Source organism: Narcine bancroftii, chromosome 8 (assembly GCF_036971445.1).
Source record: "Narcine bancroftii isolate sNarBan1 chromosome 8, sNarBan1.hap1, whole genome shotgun sequence".
Taxonomy (NCBI): domain Eukaryota; kingdom Metazoa; phylum Chordata; class Chondrichthyes; order Torpediniformes; family Narcinidae; genus Narcine; species Narcine bancroftii.
Window position 1 is genome coordinate 59,003,077 of NC_091476.1, and position 15,491 is coordinate 59,018,567.

The window sequence follows — 15,491 nt, forward strand, 5'->3', positions numbered from 1 at the left end:
GGTGCTCCTGGCCTGGCCTCCCCGGTTCTCCTGTCCCGGCCTCCCCGATGCTCCTGGCCCGTTCTCCCCAGTGCTCCTGGCCCGGCCTCGCCGGTGCTCCTGGACCGCCCTCCCCAGTGCTCCTGGCCCGGCCTACCCGGTGCTCCTGGCCCGGCCTCTTCGGTACTCCTGGCCCAGCATCACCAGTACTCCAGGCCCAGCCTCACCAGTACTCCTGGCCCAGCCTCACAAGTACTCCAGGCCCAGCCTCACCAGTACTCCAGGCCCAGCATCACCAGTACTCCAGGCCCCGCCTCACCAGAACTCCAGCGCCAGCCTCCCCAGTACTCCAGGCCCAGCGTCACCAGCGCTCAAGGCCTATCCTCCCCAGTCTTCCAGGCCCAGCCTCACCAGTACTCCAGGCCCAGCCTCACCAGTACTCCTGGCCCAGCCTCACCAGTACTCCAGGCCCAGCCTCACCAGTACTCCTGGTCCAGCCTCGCCAGTGCTCCTGGCCCGGCCTCCCCGCTGCTCCTAGCGCGGCCTTGCCGTTGCTCCTGGCCCAGACTCGCCGGTGCTCCTTGCCCGGCCTCCCCGCTGCTCCTGACCCGGCCTCGCCGGTCCTGCAGGCGTGGCCTCCCCGGTGCACCTGGCCCGGCCTCCCCGGTGCTCCTGGCCCGGCCTCTTCGGTACTCCTGGCCCAGCATCACCAGTACTCCAGGCCCAGCCTCACCAGTACTCCTGGCCCAGCCTCACAAGTACTCCAGGCCCAGCCTCACCAGTACTCCAGGCCCAGCATCACCAGTACTCCAGGCCCCGCCTCACCAGAACTCCAGCGCCAGCCTCCCCAGTCTTCCAGGCCCAGCCTCACCAGTACTCCAGGCCCAGCCTCACCAGTACTCCTGGCCCAGCCTCACCAGTACTCCAGGCCCAGCCTCACCAGTACTCCAGGCCCAGCCTCACCAGTTCTCCAGGCCCGGCCTCACATGAACTCATGGCCCGGCCTCCTCGGTGCTCCTAGCACGGCCTCGCCGGTGCTCCTGGCCCAGCCTCTCCGGTATTCCTGGCCCGGACTCCCCGCTGCTCCTGGCCCGGCCTCGCCGGTGCTCCTGGCCTGGCCCCCCCCGGTGCTCCTGTCCCGGCCTCGCCGGTGCTCCTGGCCCAGCCTCTCCAGTACTCCAGGCTCAGCCTCCCTTGTCCACCAGGCCCATCCTCACCAGTACTCCAGGCCCAGCCTCACCAGTACTCCAGGCCCAGCCTCCCCAGTACTCCAGGCTTAGCCTCCCCAGTACTCCAGGCTCAGCCTACCTTGTACACCAGGCCCATCTTCACCAGTACTCCAGGCCCAGCCTCACCAGTACTCCAAGCCCAGCCTCACCAGTACTCCAGGCCCAGCCTTGCCAGTAATCCAGGCCCAGCCTCACCAGTAATCCAGGCCCAGCCTCACCAGTACTCCTGGGCCAGCCTCACCAGTTCTCTAGGGCCAGCTTCACAAGTACTCCAGGCCCAGCCTCCCCAGTACTCCAGGCTCAGCCTCCCTTGTCCACCAGGCCCATCTTCAACAGTACTCCAGGCCCAGCCTCACCAGTACTCCAGGCCCAGCCTCACCAGTACTCCAGACCTAGCCTCACCAGTACTCCTGGTCCAGCCTCACCAGTACTCCATGCCCAGCCTCCCAAATACTCCAGGCTCAGCCTCCCTTGTCCACCAGGCCCATATATTACCAGTACTTCAGGCCCAGCCTCACCAGTACTCCAGGCCCAGCCTCACCAGTACTCCAGGCCCAGCCTCCCCAGTATTCCAGGCGCAGCCTCACCAGTACTCCAGGCCCAGACTCACCAATACTCCTGGCCCAGCCTCACCAGTACTCCAGGCCCAGCCTCCACAGTATTCCACGCCCAGCCTCACCCGTACTCCAGGCCCAGCCTCACCCGTACTCCTGGCCCAGCCTCACCAGTACTCCAGGCCCAGCCTCACCAGCACTCCAGGCACAGCATTACCAGTACTCCAGGCCCCGCCTCACCAGAACTCCAGCGCCAGCCTCACCAGTACTCCAGGCCCAGCCTCACCAGTACATTAGGTCCAGCCTCACCAGTACTCCAGGACTATTTCACTCGTACCATGTGAAGCCTCCCCAGCACTCCAGGCCCAGCCTCCCCAGCACTCCAGGCCCAGCCTCCCCTGCACTCCAGTCCCAGCCTCCCCAGGACTCCAGGCCCAGCCTCCCCAGCACTCCAAACCCAGCCGCCCCAGCACTCCAGGTCCCGCGTACCCAGTACTCAAGGCCCAGCCTTCCTAGTACTCCAGGTCCAGCTTCACCAGTACTCCTGGCACATCCTCACCAGTTATCCAGGCCCAGCCTCACCAGTACTCCAGGCCCCGTCACCCCTGTACTCCAGTCCCAGCCACCCCAGGATTCCAGGCCCAGCCTTCCCAGTACTCCAGTTCCAGCTTCCCCAGTACTCCTGGCACTGCGTCACAAGTACTCCAGGCCCAGCCTCACCAGTACTCCAGGCCCAGCCTCCCCTGTACACCAGACCCAGCCTCACCAGTACTCCAGGCCCGGCCTCACATGAACTAATGGCCCGGCCTCCCCGGTGCAGATAGCGCGGCCTCGCCGTTGCTCCTGGCGCAGCCTCGCCGGTGCTCCTGGCCCGGCCTCCCCGCTTCTCCTGGACAGGCCTCGCCGGTCCTTCTGGCCTGGTCTCCCCGGTGCACCTGCCCAGCCTCCACAGTGCTCCTTGCCCGGCCTCTCCGGTGCTCCTGGCGGGTTCTCTACGGTGCTTCTGGCCCGGCCTCCCCGGTGCTCCTGGCCCTGCCTCGCCGGTGCTCCTGGCCCGGCCTCGCCTGTGCTCCTGGCCATGCCTCGGCGGTGCTCCTGGTGCGGCCTTCCCGTTGCTCCTGGCACGACCTCCCCAGCGCTGCAGGCCCGGCCTCCCCAGCACTGCAGCCCACTCATCCCAGCACTCCAGGCCTAGCCTCCCCAGCACTACAGGTCCAGCCTCCCTAGTACTCCAGGCCCGGCCACCCCAGCACTCCAGACCCAGCCTTCCCAGTACTCCAGGCCCAGCCGCCCCAGTAGTCCAGACCTGGCCTCACCAGTACTCCTGGTCGAGCCTCACCAGTGCTCCAGGCCCAGCCTCCCCAGTACTCAGGGCTCAGCCTACCTTGTCCACCAGGCCCATCTTCACCAGTACTCCAGGCCCAGCCTCACCAGTACTCCAGGCCCAGCCTCACCAGGCCCAGCCTTGCCAGTAATCCAGGCCCAGCCTCACCAGTACTCCTGGTCCTGCCTCACCAGTTCTCTAGGGCCAGCTTCACAAGTACTCCAGGCCCAGCCTCCCCAGTACTCCAGGCTCAGCCTCCCTTGTCCACCAGGCCCATCTTCACCAGTACTCCAGGCCCAGCCTCACCAGTACTCCAGGCCCAGCCTCACCAGTACTCCAGACCTAGCCTCACCGGTACTCCTGGTCCAGCCTCACCAGTGCTCCAGACCTAGCCTCACCAGTACTCCAGGCCCAGCCTCACCAGTACTCCAGGCCCAGCCTCCCCAGTACTCCAGGCTCAGCCTCCCTTGTCCACCAGGCCCATCTATACCAGTACACCAGGCCGAGCATCACCAGTACTCCAGGCCCAGCCTCACCAGTACTCCAGGCCCAGCCTTGCCAGTAATCCAGGCCCAGCCTCACCAGTACTCCAGGGCCAGCCTCACGAATTCTCTAGGGCCAGCTTCACAAGTACTCCAGGTCCAGCCTCAGCAGTACTCCAGGTCAAGCCTCACCAGTACTCCAGGCCCAGCCTTACCAGTACTCCAGGCCCCGCCTCACCAGAACTCCAGCGCCAGCCTCACCAGTAATCGAGGCCAAGCCTCACCAGTACATTAGGTCCAGCGTCACCAGTACTCCAGGACTATTTCACTCGCACTCCATGTGAAGCCTCCCCAGCACTCCAGGCCCAGCCTCCCCTGCACTCCAGTCCCAGCCTCCCCAGGACTCCAGGCCCAGCCTCCCCAGCACTCTAGGCCCAGCCTTCCCAGCACTCCAGTCCCAGCCACCACAGGATTCCAGGCCCAGCCTTCCCAGTACTCCAGTTCCAGCTTCCCCAGTAATCCTGGCACAGCGTCACCAGTACTCCAGGCCCAGCCTCACCAGTACTCCAGGCCCAGCCTCCCCTGTACTCCAGACCCAGCCTCACCAGTATTCCAGGCCAGGCCTCACATGAACTAATGGCCCAGCCTCCCCGGTGCAGATAGTGCGTCCTCGCCGTTGCTCCTGGTCCAGCCTCGCCAGTGCTCCTGGCCCGGCCTCCCCGCTGCTCCTGGCCCGGCCTCGCCGGTCCTTCTGGCCTGGTCTCCCCGGTGCACCTGGCCCCGCCTCCCCGGTGCTCCTTGCCCGGCCTCCCCGGTGCTCCTGGCCCGGCCTCCCCGGTGCTCCTGGCACGACCTCCCCAGCGCTGCAGGCCCGGACTCCCCAGCACTGCAGCCCACTCATCCCAGCACTCCAGACCCAGCCTTCCCAGTACTCCAGGCCCAGCCGCCCCAGTAGTCCAGACCTAGCCTCACCAGTACTCCTGGTCGAGCCTCACCAGTGCTCCAGGCCCAGCCTCGCCAGTACTCAAGGCTCAGCCTACCTTGTCCACCAGGCCCATCTTCACCAGTACTCCAGGCCCAGCCTCACCAGAACTCCAGGCCCAGCCTCACCAGTACTCCAGGCCCAGCCTTGCCAGTAATCCAGGCCCAGCCTCACCGGTACTCCTAGGCCTGCCTCTCCAGTTCTCTAGGGCCAGCTTCACAAGTACTCCAGGCCCAGCCTCCCCAGTACTCCAGGCTCAGCCTCCCTTGTCCACCAGGCCCATCTTCACCAGTACTCCAGGCCCAGCCTCACCAGTACACCAGGCCCAGCCTCAACAGTACTCCAGACCTAGCCTCACCAGTACTCCTGGTCCATCCTCACCAGTACTCCAGGCCCAGCCTCCCCAGTACTCCAGGCTCAGCCTCCCTTGTCCACCAGGCCCATCTATACCAGTACTCCAGTGCGAGCCTCACCAGAACTCCAGGCCCAGCCTCACCAGTACTCCAGGCCCAGCCTTGCCAGTAATCCAGGCCCAGCCTCACCAGTACTCCAGGGCCAGCCTCACGAATTCTCTAGGGCCAGCTTCACAAGTACTCCAGGTCCAGCCTCACCAGTACTCCAGGTCAAGCCTCACCAGTAATCCAGGCCCAGCCTCACCAGTACTCCATGTCCAGCCTCACCAGTACTCCAGGTCAAGCCTCACCAATACTCCAGGCCCAGCCTCACCAGTACTCCAGGCCCAGACTCACCAGTACTTCAGGCCCAGCCTCACCAGTACTCCAGGCCCAGGCTCCCCAGTATTCCAGGTGCAGCCTCAACAGTACTCCAGGCCCAGACTCACCAGTACTCCTGGCCCAGCCTCACCAGTACTCCAGGCCCAGCCTCCCCAGTACTCCAGGACCAGCGTCACCAGCGCTCCAGGCCCAGCCTCCCCAGTATTCCAGGCCCAGCTTCACCAGTACTCCAGGCCCAGCCTCACCAGTACTCCAGGCCCAGCCTCACCAGTACACCAGGCCCAGCCTCACCATTACTCCAGGCCTATTTCACTCGCTCTCCATGTGAAGCCTCCCCAGCACTCCAGGCCCAGCCTCCCCAGCACTCCTGTGCCAGCCTCCCCAGGACTCCAGGCCCAGCCTTCCCAGCACTCCAGGCCCAGCCTCCCCAGCACTCCAGGTCCCGCCTACCCAGTAATCCAGGCCCAGCCTCACCAGTACTCCAAACCCAGCCTCCCCTGTACTCCAGGCACAACCTCACCAGGCCCGGCCTCACATGAACTCATGGCCCGGCCTCCCCTGTGCTCCTAGCGCGGCCTCGCCGGTGCTCCTGGCCCAGCCTCGCAGGTATTCCTGGCCAGGACTCCCCGCTGCTCCTGGCCCGGCCTCGCCGTTGCTCCTGGCCTGGCCTCCCCGGTTCTCCTGTCCCGGCCTCCCCGATGCTCCTGGCCCGTTCTCCCCAGTGCTCCTGGCCCGGCCTCGCCGGTGCTCCTGGACCGCCCTCCCCAGTGCTCCTGGCCCGGCCTACCCGGTGCTCCTGGCCCGGCCTCTTCGGTACTCCTGGCCCAGCATCACCAGTACTCCAGGCCCAGCCTCACCAGTACTCCTGGCCCAGCCTCACAAGTACTCCAGGCCCAGCCTCACCAGTACTCCAGGCCCAGCATCACCAGTACTCCAGGCCCCGCCTCACCAGAACTCCAGCGCCAGCCTCCCCAGTACTCCAGGCCCAGCGTCACCAGCGCTCAAGGCCTATCCTCCCCAGTCTTCCAGGCCCAGCCTCACCAGTACTCCAGGCCCAGCCTCACCAGTACTCCTGGCCCAGCCTCACCAGTACTCCAGGCCCAGCCTCACCAGTACTCCTGGTCCAGCCTCGCCAGTGCTCCTGGCCCGGCCTCCCCGCTGCTCCTAGCGCGGCCTTGCCGTTGCTCCTGGCCCAGACTCGCCGGTGCTCCTTGCCCGGCCTCCCCGCTGCTCCTGACCCGGCCTCGCCGGTCCTGCAGGCGTGGCCTCCCCGGTACACCTGGCCCGGCCTCCCCGGTGCTCCTGGCCCGGCCTCTTCGGTACTCCTGGCCCAGCATCACCAGTACTCCAGGCCCAGCCTCACCAGTACTCCTGGCCCAGCCTCACAAGTACTCCAGGCCCAGCCTCACCAGTACTCCAGGCCCAGCATCACCAGTACTCCAGGCCCCGCCTCACCAGAACTCCAGCGCCAGCCTCCCCAGTCTTCCAGGCCCAGCCTCACCAGTACTCCAGGCCCAGCCTCACCAGTACTCCTGGCCCAGCCTCACCAGTACTCCAGGCCCAGCCTCACCAGTACTCCAGGCCCAGCCTCACCAGTTCTCCAGGCCCGGCCTCACATGAACTCATGGCCCGGCCTCCTCGGTGCTCCTAGCACGGCCTCGCCGGTGCTCCTGGCCCAGCCTCTCCGGTATTCCTGGCCCGGACTCCCCGCTGCTCCTGGCCCGGCCTCGCCGGTGCTCCTGGCCTGGCCCCCCCCGGTGCTCCTGTCCCGGCCTCGCCGGTGCTCCTGGCCCAGCCTCTCCAGTACTCCAGGCTCAGCCTCCCTTGTCCACCAGGCCCATCCTCACCAGTACTCCAGGCCCAGCCTCACCAGTACTCCAGGCCCAGCCTCCCCAGTACTCCAGGCTTAGCCTCCCCAGTACTCCAGGCTCAGCCTACCTTGTACACCAGGCCCATCTTCACCAGTACTCCAGGCCCAGCCTCACCAGTACTCCAAGCCCAGCCTCACCAGTACTCCAGGCCCAGCCTTGCCAGTAATCCAGGCCCAGCCTCACCAGTAATCCAGGCCCAGCCTCACCAGTACTCCTGGGCCAGCCTCACCAGTTCTCTAGGGCCAGCTTCACAAGTACTCCAGGCCCAGCCTCCCCAGTACTCCAGGCTCAGCCTCCCTTGTCCACCAGGCCCATCTTCAACAGTACTCCAGGCCCAGTCTCACCAGTACTCCAGGCCCAGCCTCACCAGTACTCCAGACCTAGCCTCACCAGTACTCCTGGTCCAGCCTCACCAGTACTCCATGCCCAGCCTCCCAAATACTCCAGGCTCAGCCTCCCTTGTCCACCAGGCCCATATATTACCAGTACTTCAGGCCCAGCCTCACCAGTACTCCAGGCCCAGCCTCACCAGTACTCCAGGCCCAGCCTCCCCAGTATTCCAGGCGCAGCCTCACCAGTACTCCAGGCCCAGACTCACCAATACTCCTGGCCCAGCCTCACCAGTACTCCAGGCCCAGCCTCCACAGTATTCCAGGCCCAGCCTCACCCGTACTCCAGGCCCAGCCTCACCCGTACTCCTGGCCCAGCCTCACCAGTACTCCAGGCCCAGCCTCACCAGCACTCCAGGCACAGCATTACCAGTACTCCAGGCCCCGCCTCACCAGAACTCCAGCGCCAGCCTCACCAGTACTCCAGGCCCAGCCTCACCAGTACATTAGGTCCAGCCTCACCAGTACTCCAGGACTATTTCACTCGTACCATGTGAAGCCTCCCCAGCACTCCAGGCCCAGCCTCCCCAGCACTCCAGGCCCAGCCTCCCCTGCACTCCAGTCCCAGCCTCCCCAGGACTCCAGGCCCAGCCTCCCCAGCACTCCAAACCCAGCCGCCCCAGCACTCCAGGTCCCGCGTACCCAGTACTCAAGGCCCAGCCTTCCTAGTACTCCAGGTCCAGCTTCACCAGTACTCCTGGCACATCCTCACCAGTTATCCAGGCCCAGCCTCACCAGTACTCCAGGCCCCGTCACCCCTGTACTCCAGTCCCAGCCACCCCAGGATTCCAGGCCCAGCCTTCCCAGTACTCCAGTTCCAGCTTCCCCAGTACTCCTGGCACTGCGTCACAAGTACTCCAGGCCCAGCCTCACCAGTACTCCAGGCCCAGCCTCCCCTGTACACCAGACCCAGCCTCACCAGTACTCCAGGCCCGGCCTCACATGAACTAATGGCCCGGCCTCCCCGGTGCAGATAGCGCGGCCTCGCCGTTGCTCCTGGCGCAGCCTCGCCGGTGCTCCTGGCCCGGCCTCCCCGCTTCTCCTGGACAGGCCTCGCCGGTCCTTCTGGCCTGGTCTCCCCGGTGCACCTGCCCAGCCTCCCCAGTGCTCCTTGCCCGGCCTCTCCGGTGCTCCTGGCGGGTTCTCTACGGTGCTTCTGGCCCGGCCTCCCCGGTGCTCCTGGCCCTGCCTCGCCGGTGCTCCTGGCCCGGCCTCGCCTGTGCTCCTGGCCATGCCTCGGCGGTGCTCCTGGTGCGGCCTTCCCGTTGCTCCTGGCACGACCTCCCCAGCGCTGCAGGCCCGGCCTCCCCAGCACTGCAGCCCACTCATCCCAGCACTCCAGGCCTAGCCTCCCCAGCACTACAGGTCCAGCCTCCCTAGTACTCCAGGCCCGGCCACCCCAGCACTCCAGACCCAGCCTTCCCAGTACTCCAGGCCCAGCCGCCCCAGTAGTCCAGACCTGGACTCACCAGTACTCCTGGTCGAGCCTCACCAGTGCTCCAGGCCCAGCCTCCCCAGTACTCAGGGCTCAGCCTACCTTGTCCACCAGGCCCATCTTCACCAGTACTCCAGGCCCAGCCTCACCAGTACTCCAGGCCCAGCCTCACCAGGCCCAGCCTTGCCAGTAATCCAGGCCCAGCCTCACCAGTACTCCTGGTCCTGCCTCACCAGTTCTCTAGGGCCAGCTTCACAAGTACTCCAGGCCCAGCCTCCCCAGTACTCCAGGCTCAGCCTCCCTTGTCCACCAGGCCCATCTTCACCAGTACTCCAGGCCCAGCCTCACCAGTACTCCAGGCCCAGCCTCACCAGTACTCCAGACCTAGCCTCACCGGTACTCCTGGTCCAGCCTCACCAGTGCTCCAGACCTAGCCTCACCAGTACTCCAGGCCCAGCCTCACCAGTACTCCAGGCCCAGCCTCCCCAGTACTCCAGGCTCAGCCTCCCTTGTCCACCAGGCCCATCTATACCAGTACTCCAGGCCGAGCATCACCAGTACTCCAGGCCCAGCCTCACCAGTACTCCAGGCCCAGCCTTGCCTGTAATCCAGGCCCAGCCTCACCAGTACTCCAGGGCCAGCCTCACGAATTCTCTAGGGCCAGCTTCACAAGTACTCCAGGTCCAGCCTCAGCAGTACTCCAGGTCAAGCCTCACCAGTACTCCAGGCCCAGCCTCACCAGTACTCCAGGTCCAGCCTCACCAGTACTCAAGGTCAAGCCTCACCAATACTCCAGGCCCAGCCTCAACAGTACTTCAGGCCCAGTCTCACCAGTACTCCAGGCCCAGGCTCCCCAGTATTCCAGGTGCAGCCTCACCAGTACTCCAGGCCCAGACTCACCAGTACTCCTGGCCCAGCCTCACCAGTACTCCAGGCCCAGCCTCCCCAGTATTCCAGGACCAGCGTCACCAGCGCTCCAGGCCCAGCCTCCCCAGTATTCCAGGCCCAGCTTCACCAGTACTCCAGGCCCAGCCTCACCAGTACTCCAGGCCCAGCCTCACCAGTACACCAGGCCCAGCCTCACCATTTTTTTCTTTGGCTTGGCTTCGCGGACGAAGATTTATGGAGGGGGTAAAAAGTCCACGTCAGCTGCAGGCTCGTTTGTGGCTGACCAGTCCGATGCGGGACAGGCAGACACGATTGCAGCGGTTGCAAGGGAAAATTGGTTGGTTGGGGTTGGGTGTTGGGTTTTTCCTCCTTTGCCTTTTGTCAGTGAGGTGGGCTCTGCGGTCTTCTTCAAAGGAGGCTGCTGCCTGCCAAACTGTGAGGCGCCAAGATGCACGGTTTGAGGCGTTATCAGCCCACTGGCGGTGGTCAATGTGGCAGGCACCAAGAGATTTCTTTAGGCAGTCCTTGTACCTTTTCTTTGGTGCACCTCTGTCACGGTGGCCAGTGGAGAGCTCGCCATATAATACGATCTTGGGAAGGCGATGGTCCTCCATTCTGGAGACGTGACCCATCCAGCGCAGCTGGATCTTCAGCAGCGTTGACGCGATGCTGTCGACCTCTGCCATCTCGAGTACCTCGACGTTAGGGGTGTGAGCGCTCCAATGGATGTTGAGGATGGAGCGGAGACAACGCTGGTGGAAGCGTTCTAGGAGCCGTAGGTGGTGCCGGTAGAGGACCCATGATTCGGAGCCGAACAGGAGTGTGGGTATGACAACGGCTCTGTATACGCTTATCTTTGTGAGGTTTTTCAGTTGGTTGTTTTTCCAGACTCTTTTGTGTAGTCTTCCAAAGGCGCTATTTGCCTTGGCGAGTCTGTTGTCTATCTCATTGTTGATCCTTGCATCTGATGAAATGGTGCAGCCGAGATAGGTAAACTGGTTGACCGTTTTGAGTTTTGTGTGCCCGATGGAGATGTGGGGGGGCTGGTAGTCATGGTGGGGAGCTGGCTGATGGAGGACCTCAGTTTTCTTCAGGCTGACTTCCAGGCCAAACATTTTGGCAGTTTCCGCAAAGCAGGACGTCAAGCGCTGAAGAGCTGGCTCTGAATGGGCAACTAAAGCGGCATCATCTGCAAAGAGTAGTTCACGGACAAGTTTCTCTTGTGTCTTGGTGTGAGCTTGCAGGCGCCTCAGATTGAAGAGACTGCCATCCGTGCGGTACCGGATGTAAACAGCGTCTTCATTGTTGGGGTCTTTCATGGCTTGGTTCAGCATCATGCTGAAGAAGATTGAAAAGAGGGTTGGTGCGAGAACACAGCCTTGCTTCACGCCATTGTTAATGGAGAAGGGTTCAGAGAGCTCATTGCTGTATCTGACCCGACCTTGTTGGTTTTCGTGCAGTTGGATAATCATGTTGAGGAACTTTGGGGGACATCCGATGCGCCCTAGTATTTGCCAAAGCCCTTTCCTGCTCACGGTGTCGAAGGCTTTGGTGAGGTCAACAAAGGTGATGTAGAGTCCTTTGTTTTGTTCTCTGCACTTTTCTTGGAGCTGTCTGAGGGCAAAGACCATGTCAGTGGTTCCTCTGTTTGCGCGAAAGCCGCACTGTGATTCTGGGAGAATATTCTCAGCGACACTAGGTATTATTCTATTTAGTAGAATCCTAGCGAAGATTTTGCCTGCAATGGAGAGCAACGTGATTCCCCTGTAGTTTGAGCAGTCTGATTTCTCGCCTTTGTTTTTGTACAGGGTGATGATGGTGGCATCACGAAGATCCTGAGGCAGTTTACCTTGGTCCCAACAAAGCTTGAAAAACTCATGCAGTTTGGCATGCAGAGTTTTGCCGCCAGCCTCCCAGACTTCTGGGGGGGATTCCATCCATACCTGCTGCTTTGCCACTTTTCAGTTGTTCGATTAGCCTCACCATTACTCCAGGCCTATTTCACTTGCACTCCATGTGAAGCCTCCCCATCACTCCAGGCCCAGCCTCCCCAGCACTCCTGTGCCAGCCTCCCGAGGACTCCAGGCCCAGCCTTCCCAGCACTCCAGGCCCAGCCTCTCCAGCACTCCAGGTCCCACCTACCCAGTAATCCAGGCCCAGCCTCACCAGTACTCCAAACCCAGCCTCCCCTGTACTCCAGGCACAACCTCACCAGGCCCGGCCTCCCCGGTGCTCCTAGCGCGGTATCGCCGGTGCTCCTGGCCCAGCCTCGTAGGTATTCCTGGCCAGGACTCCCCGCTGCTCCTGGCCCGGCCTCGCCATTGCTCCTGGCCTGGCCTCCCCGGTTCTCCTGTCCCGGCCTCCCCGATGCTCCTGGCCCGTTCTCCCCAGTGCTCCTGGCCCGGCCTCGCCGGTGCTCCTGGACCGGCCTCCCCGGTGCTCCTGGCCCGGCCTCGCCGGTGCTCCTGGCCCGGCCTCGCCGGTGCTAATGGCCCGGCCTCGCCGGTGATCCTAGCGCGGCCTTGCCGTTGCTCCTGGCCCAGACTCGCCAGTGCTCCTGGCCCGGCCTACCCGCTGCTCCTGGCCTGGCCTCGCCGGTCCTCCAGGCCTGGCCTCCCCGGTGCACCTGGCCCGGCCTCCCCGGTGCTCCTGGCCCGGCCTCTCCGGTTCTCCTGGCCCAGCGTCACCAGTACTCCAGGCCCAGCCTCACCAGTACTCCTGGCCCAGCCTCACAAGTACTCCAGGCCCAGCCTCACCAGTACTCCAGGCCCAGCCTCACCAGTACTCCAGGCCCAGCCTCCCCTGTACTCCAGACCCAGCCTCACCAGTACTCCAGGCCAGGCCTCACATGAACTAATGGCCCAGCCTCCCCGGTGCAGATAGCGCGGCCTCGCCGTTGCTCCTGGCCCAGCCTCGCCAGTGCTCCTGGCCCGGCCTCCCCGCTGCTCCTGGCCTGGCCTCGCCTGTCCTTCTGGCCTGGTCTCCCCGGTGCACCTGGCCCGGCCTCCCCGGTGCTCCTTGCCCGGCCTCTCCGGTGCTCCTGGCCGGTTCTCTACGGTGCTCCTGGACCGGCCTCGCCGGTGCTCCTGAACCGGCCTCCCCGGTGCTCCTGGCCCGGCCTCCCCGATGCTGCTGGCCCTGCCTCGCCGGTGCTCCTGGCCCGGCCTCGCCTGTGCTCCTGGCCATGCCTCGGCGGTGCTCCTGGTGCGGCCTTCCCGATGCTCCTGGCCCGGCCTCCCCTGTGCTCCTGGCCCGGTCTCCGCTGTGCTTCTGGCCCGTCCTCCCCGGTCCTCCAGGCCCGGCCTCCCCGGTGCTCCTGGCACGACCTCCCCAGCGCTGCAGGCCCGGACTCCCCAGCACTGCAGCCCACTCATCCCAGCACTCCAGACCCAGCCTTCCCAGTACTCCAGGCCCAGCCGCCCCAGTAGTCCAGACCTAGCCTCACCAGTACTCCTGGTCGAGCCTCACCAGTGCTCCAGGCCCAGCCTCGCCAGTACTCAAGGCTCAGCCTACCTTGTCCACCAGGCCCATCTTCACCAGTACTCCAGGCCCAGCCTCACCAGAACTCCAGGACCAGCCTCACCAGTATTCCAGGCCCAGCCTTGCCAGTAATCTAGGCCCAGCCACACCAGTACTCCTGGGCCTGCCTCACCAGTTCTCTAGGGCCAGCTTCACAAGTACTCCAGGCCCAGCCTCCCCAGTACTCCAGGCTCAGCCTCCCTTGTCCACCAGGCCCATCTTCACCAGTACTCCAGGCCCAGCCTCACCAGTACTCCAGGCCCAGCCTCACCAGTACTCCAGACCTAGCCTCACCGGTACTCCTGGTCCAGCCTCACCAGTGCTCCAGACCTAGCCTCACCAGTACTCCAGGCCCAGCCTCACCAGTACTCCAGGCCCAGCCTCCCCAGTACTCCAGGCTCAGCCTCCCTTGTCCACCAGGCCCATCTATACCAGTACTCCAGGCCGAGCATCACCAGTACTCCAGGCCCAGCCTCACCAGTACTCCAGGCCCAGCCTTGCCAGTAATCCAGGCCCAGCCTCACCAGTACTCCAGGGCCAGCCTCACGAATTCTCTAGGGCCAGCTTCACAAGTACTCCAGGTCCAGCCTCAGCAGTACTCCAGGTCAAGCCTCACCAGTACTCCAGGCCCAGCCTCACCAGTACTCCAGGTCCAGCCTCACCAGTACTCAAGGTCAAGCCTCACCAATACTCCAGGCCCAGCCTCAACAGTACTCCAGGCCCAGACTCACCAGTACTTCAGGCCCAGTCTCACCAGTACTCCAGGCCCAGGCTCCCCAGTATTCCAGGTGCAGCCTCACCAGTACTCCAGGCCCAGACTCACCAGTACTCCTGGCCCAGCCTCACCAGTACTCCAGGCCCAGCCTCCCCAGTACTCCAGGACCAGCGTCACCAGCGCTCCAGGCCCAGCCTCCCCAGCACTCCAGGCCCAGCCTCACCAGTACTCCAGGCCCAGCCTCACCAGTACACCAGGCCCAGCCTCACCATTACTCCAGGCCTATTTCACTTGCACTCCATGTGAAGCCTCCCCATCACTCCAGGTCCAGCCTCCCCAGCACTCCTGTGCCAGCCTCCCGAGGACTCCAGGCCCAGCCTTCCCAGCACTCCAGGCCCAGCCTCTCCAGCACTCCAGGTCCCACCTACCCAGTAATCCAGGCCCAGCCTCACCAGTACTCCAAACCCAGCCTCCCCTGTACTCCAGGCACAACATCACCAGGCCCGGCCTCCCCGGTGCTCCTAGCGCGGTATCGCCGGTGCTCCTGGCCCAGCCTCGTAGGTATTCCTGGCCAGGACTCCCCGCTGCTCCTGGCCCGGCCTCGCCGTTGCTCCTGGCCTGGCCTCCCCGGTTCTCCTGTCCCGGCCTCCCCGATGCTCCTGGCCCGTTCTCCCCAGTGCTCCTGGCCCGGCCTCGCCAGTGCTCCTGGACCGGCCTCCCCGGTGCTCCTGGCCCGGCCTCGCCGGTGCTAATGGCCCGGCCTCGCCGGTGATCCTAGCGCGGCCTTGCCGTTGCTCCTGGCCCAGACTCGCCAGTGCTCCTGGCCCGGCCTACCCGCTGCTCCTGGCCCGGCCTCGCCGGTCCTCCAGGCCTGGCCTCCCCGGTGCACCTGGCCCGGCCTCCCCGGTGCTCCTGGCCCGGCCTCTCCGGTTCTCCTAGCCCAGCGTCACCAGTACTCCAGGCCCAGCCTCACCAGTACTCCTGGCCCAGCCTCACAAGTACTCCAGGCCCAGCCTCACCAGTACTCCAGGCCCAGCCTCACCAGTACTCCAGGCCCAGCCTCCCCTGTACTCCAGACCCAGCCTCACCAGTACTCCAGGCCAGGCCTCACATGAACTAATGGCCCAGCCTCCCCGGTGCAGATAGCGTGGCCTCGCCGTTGCTCCTGGCCCAGCCTCGCCAGTGCTCCTGGCCCGGCCTCCCCGCTGCTCCTGGCCCGGCCTCCCCGCTGCTCCTGGCCCAGCCTCGCCTGTTCTTCTGGCCTGGTCTCCCCGGTGCACCTGGCCCGGCCTCCCCGGTGCTCCTTGCCCGGCCTCTCCGGTGCTCCTGGCCGGTTCTCTACGGTGCTCCTGGCCCGGCCTCGCCGGTGCTCCTGAGCCGGCCTCCCCGG

At 64.5% G+C, this 15,491-nt stretch overlaps 2 protein-coding genes across 2 annotated transcripts; both read left to right on the forward strand.

Moving 5' to 3' along the window:
* The first annotated feature begins 47 nt into the window (after positions 1 to 47).
* Positions 48 to 5,854, forward strand: LOC138742013 (proline-rich protein 36-like). Its single transcript, XM_069896207.1, has 8 exons — positions 48 to 953; positions 1,001 to 2,027; positions 2,126 to 2,530; positions 2,583 to 2,860; positions 2,958 to 3,854; positions 3,955 to 4,152; positions 4,228 to 4,703; positions 4,828 to 5,854. The coding sequence occupies exons 1-8, from the start codon at positions 48 to 50 to the stop codon at positions 5,852 to 5,854; spliced, it is 5,214 nt and encodes a 1,737-aa protein (XP_069752308.1).
* Positions 5,855 to 5,982: 128 nt separating this feature from the next.
* Positions 5,983 to 12,750, forward strand: LOC138742015 (proline-rich protein 36-like). Its single transcript, XM_069896208.1, has 6 exons — positions 5,983 to 6,888; positions 6,936 to 7,962; positions 8,061 to 8,465; positions 8,518 to 8,795; positions 8,893 to 10,019; positions 11,907 to 12,750. The coding sequence occupies exons 1-6, from the start codon at positions 5,983 to 5,985 to the stop codon at positions 12,748 to 12,750; spliced, it is 4,587 nt and encodes a 1,528-aa protein (XP_069752309.1).
* Positions 12,751 to 15,491: the final 2,741 nt, after the last annotated feature.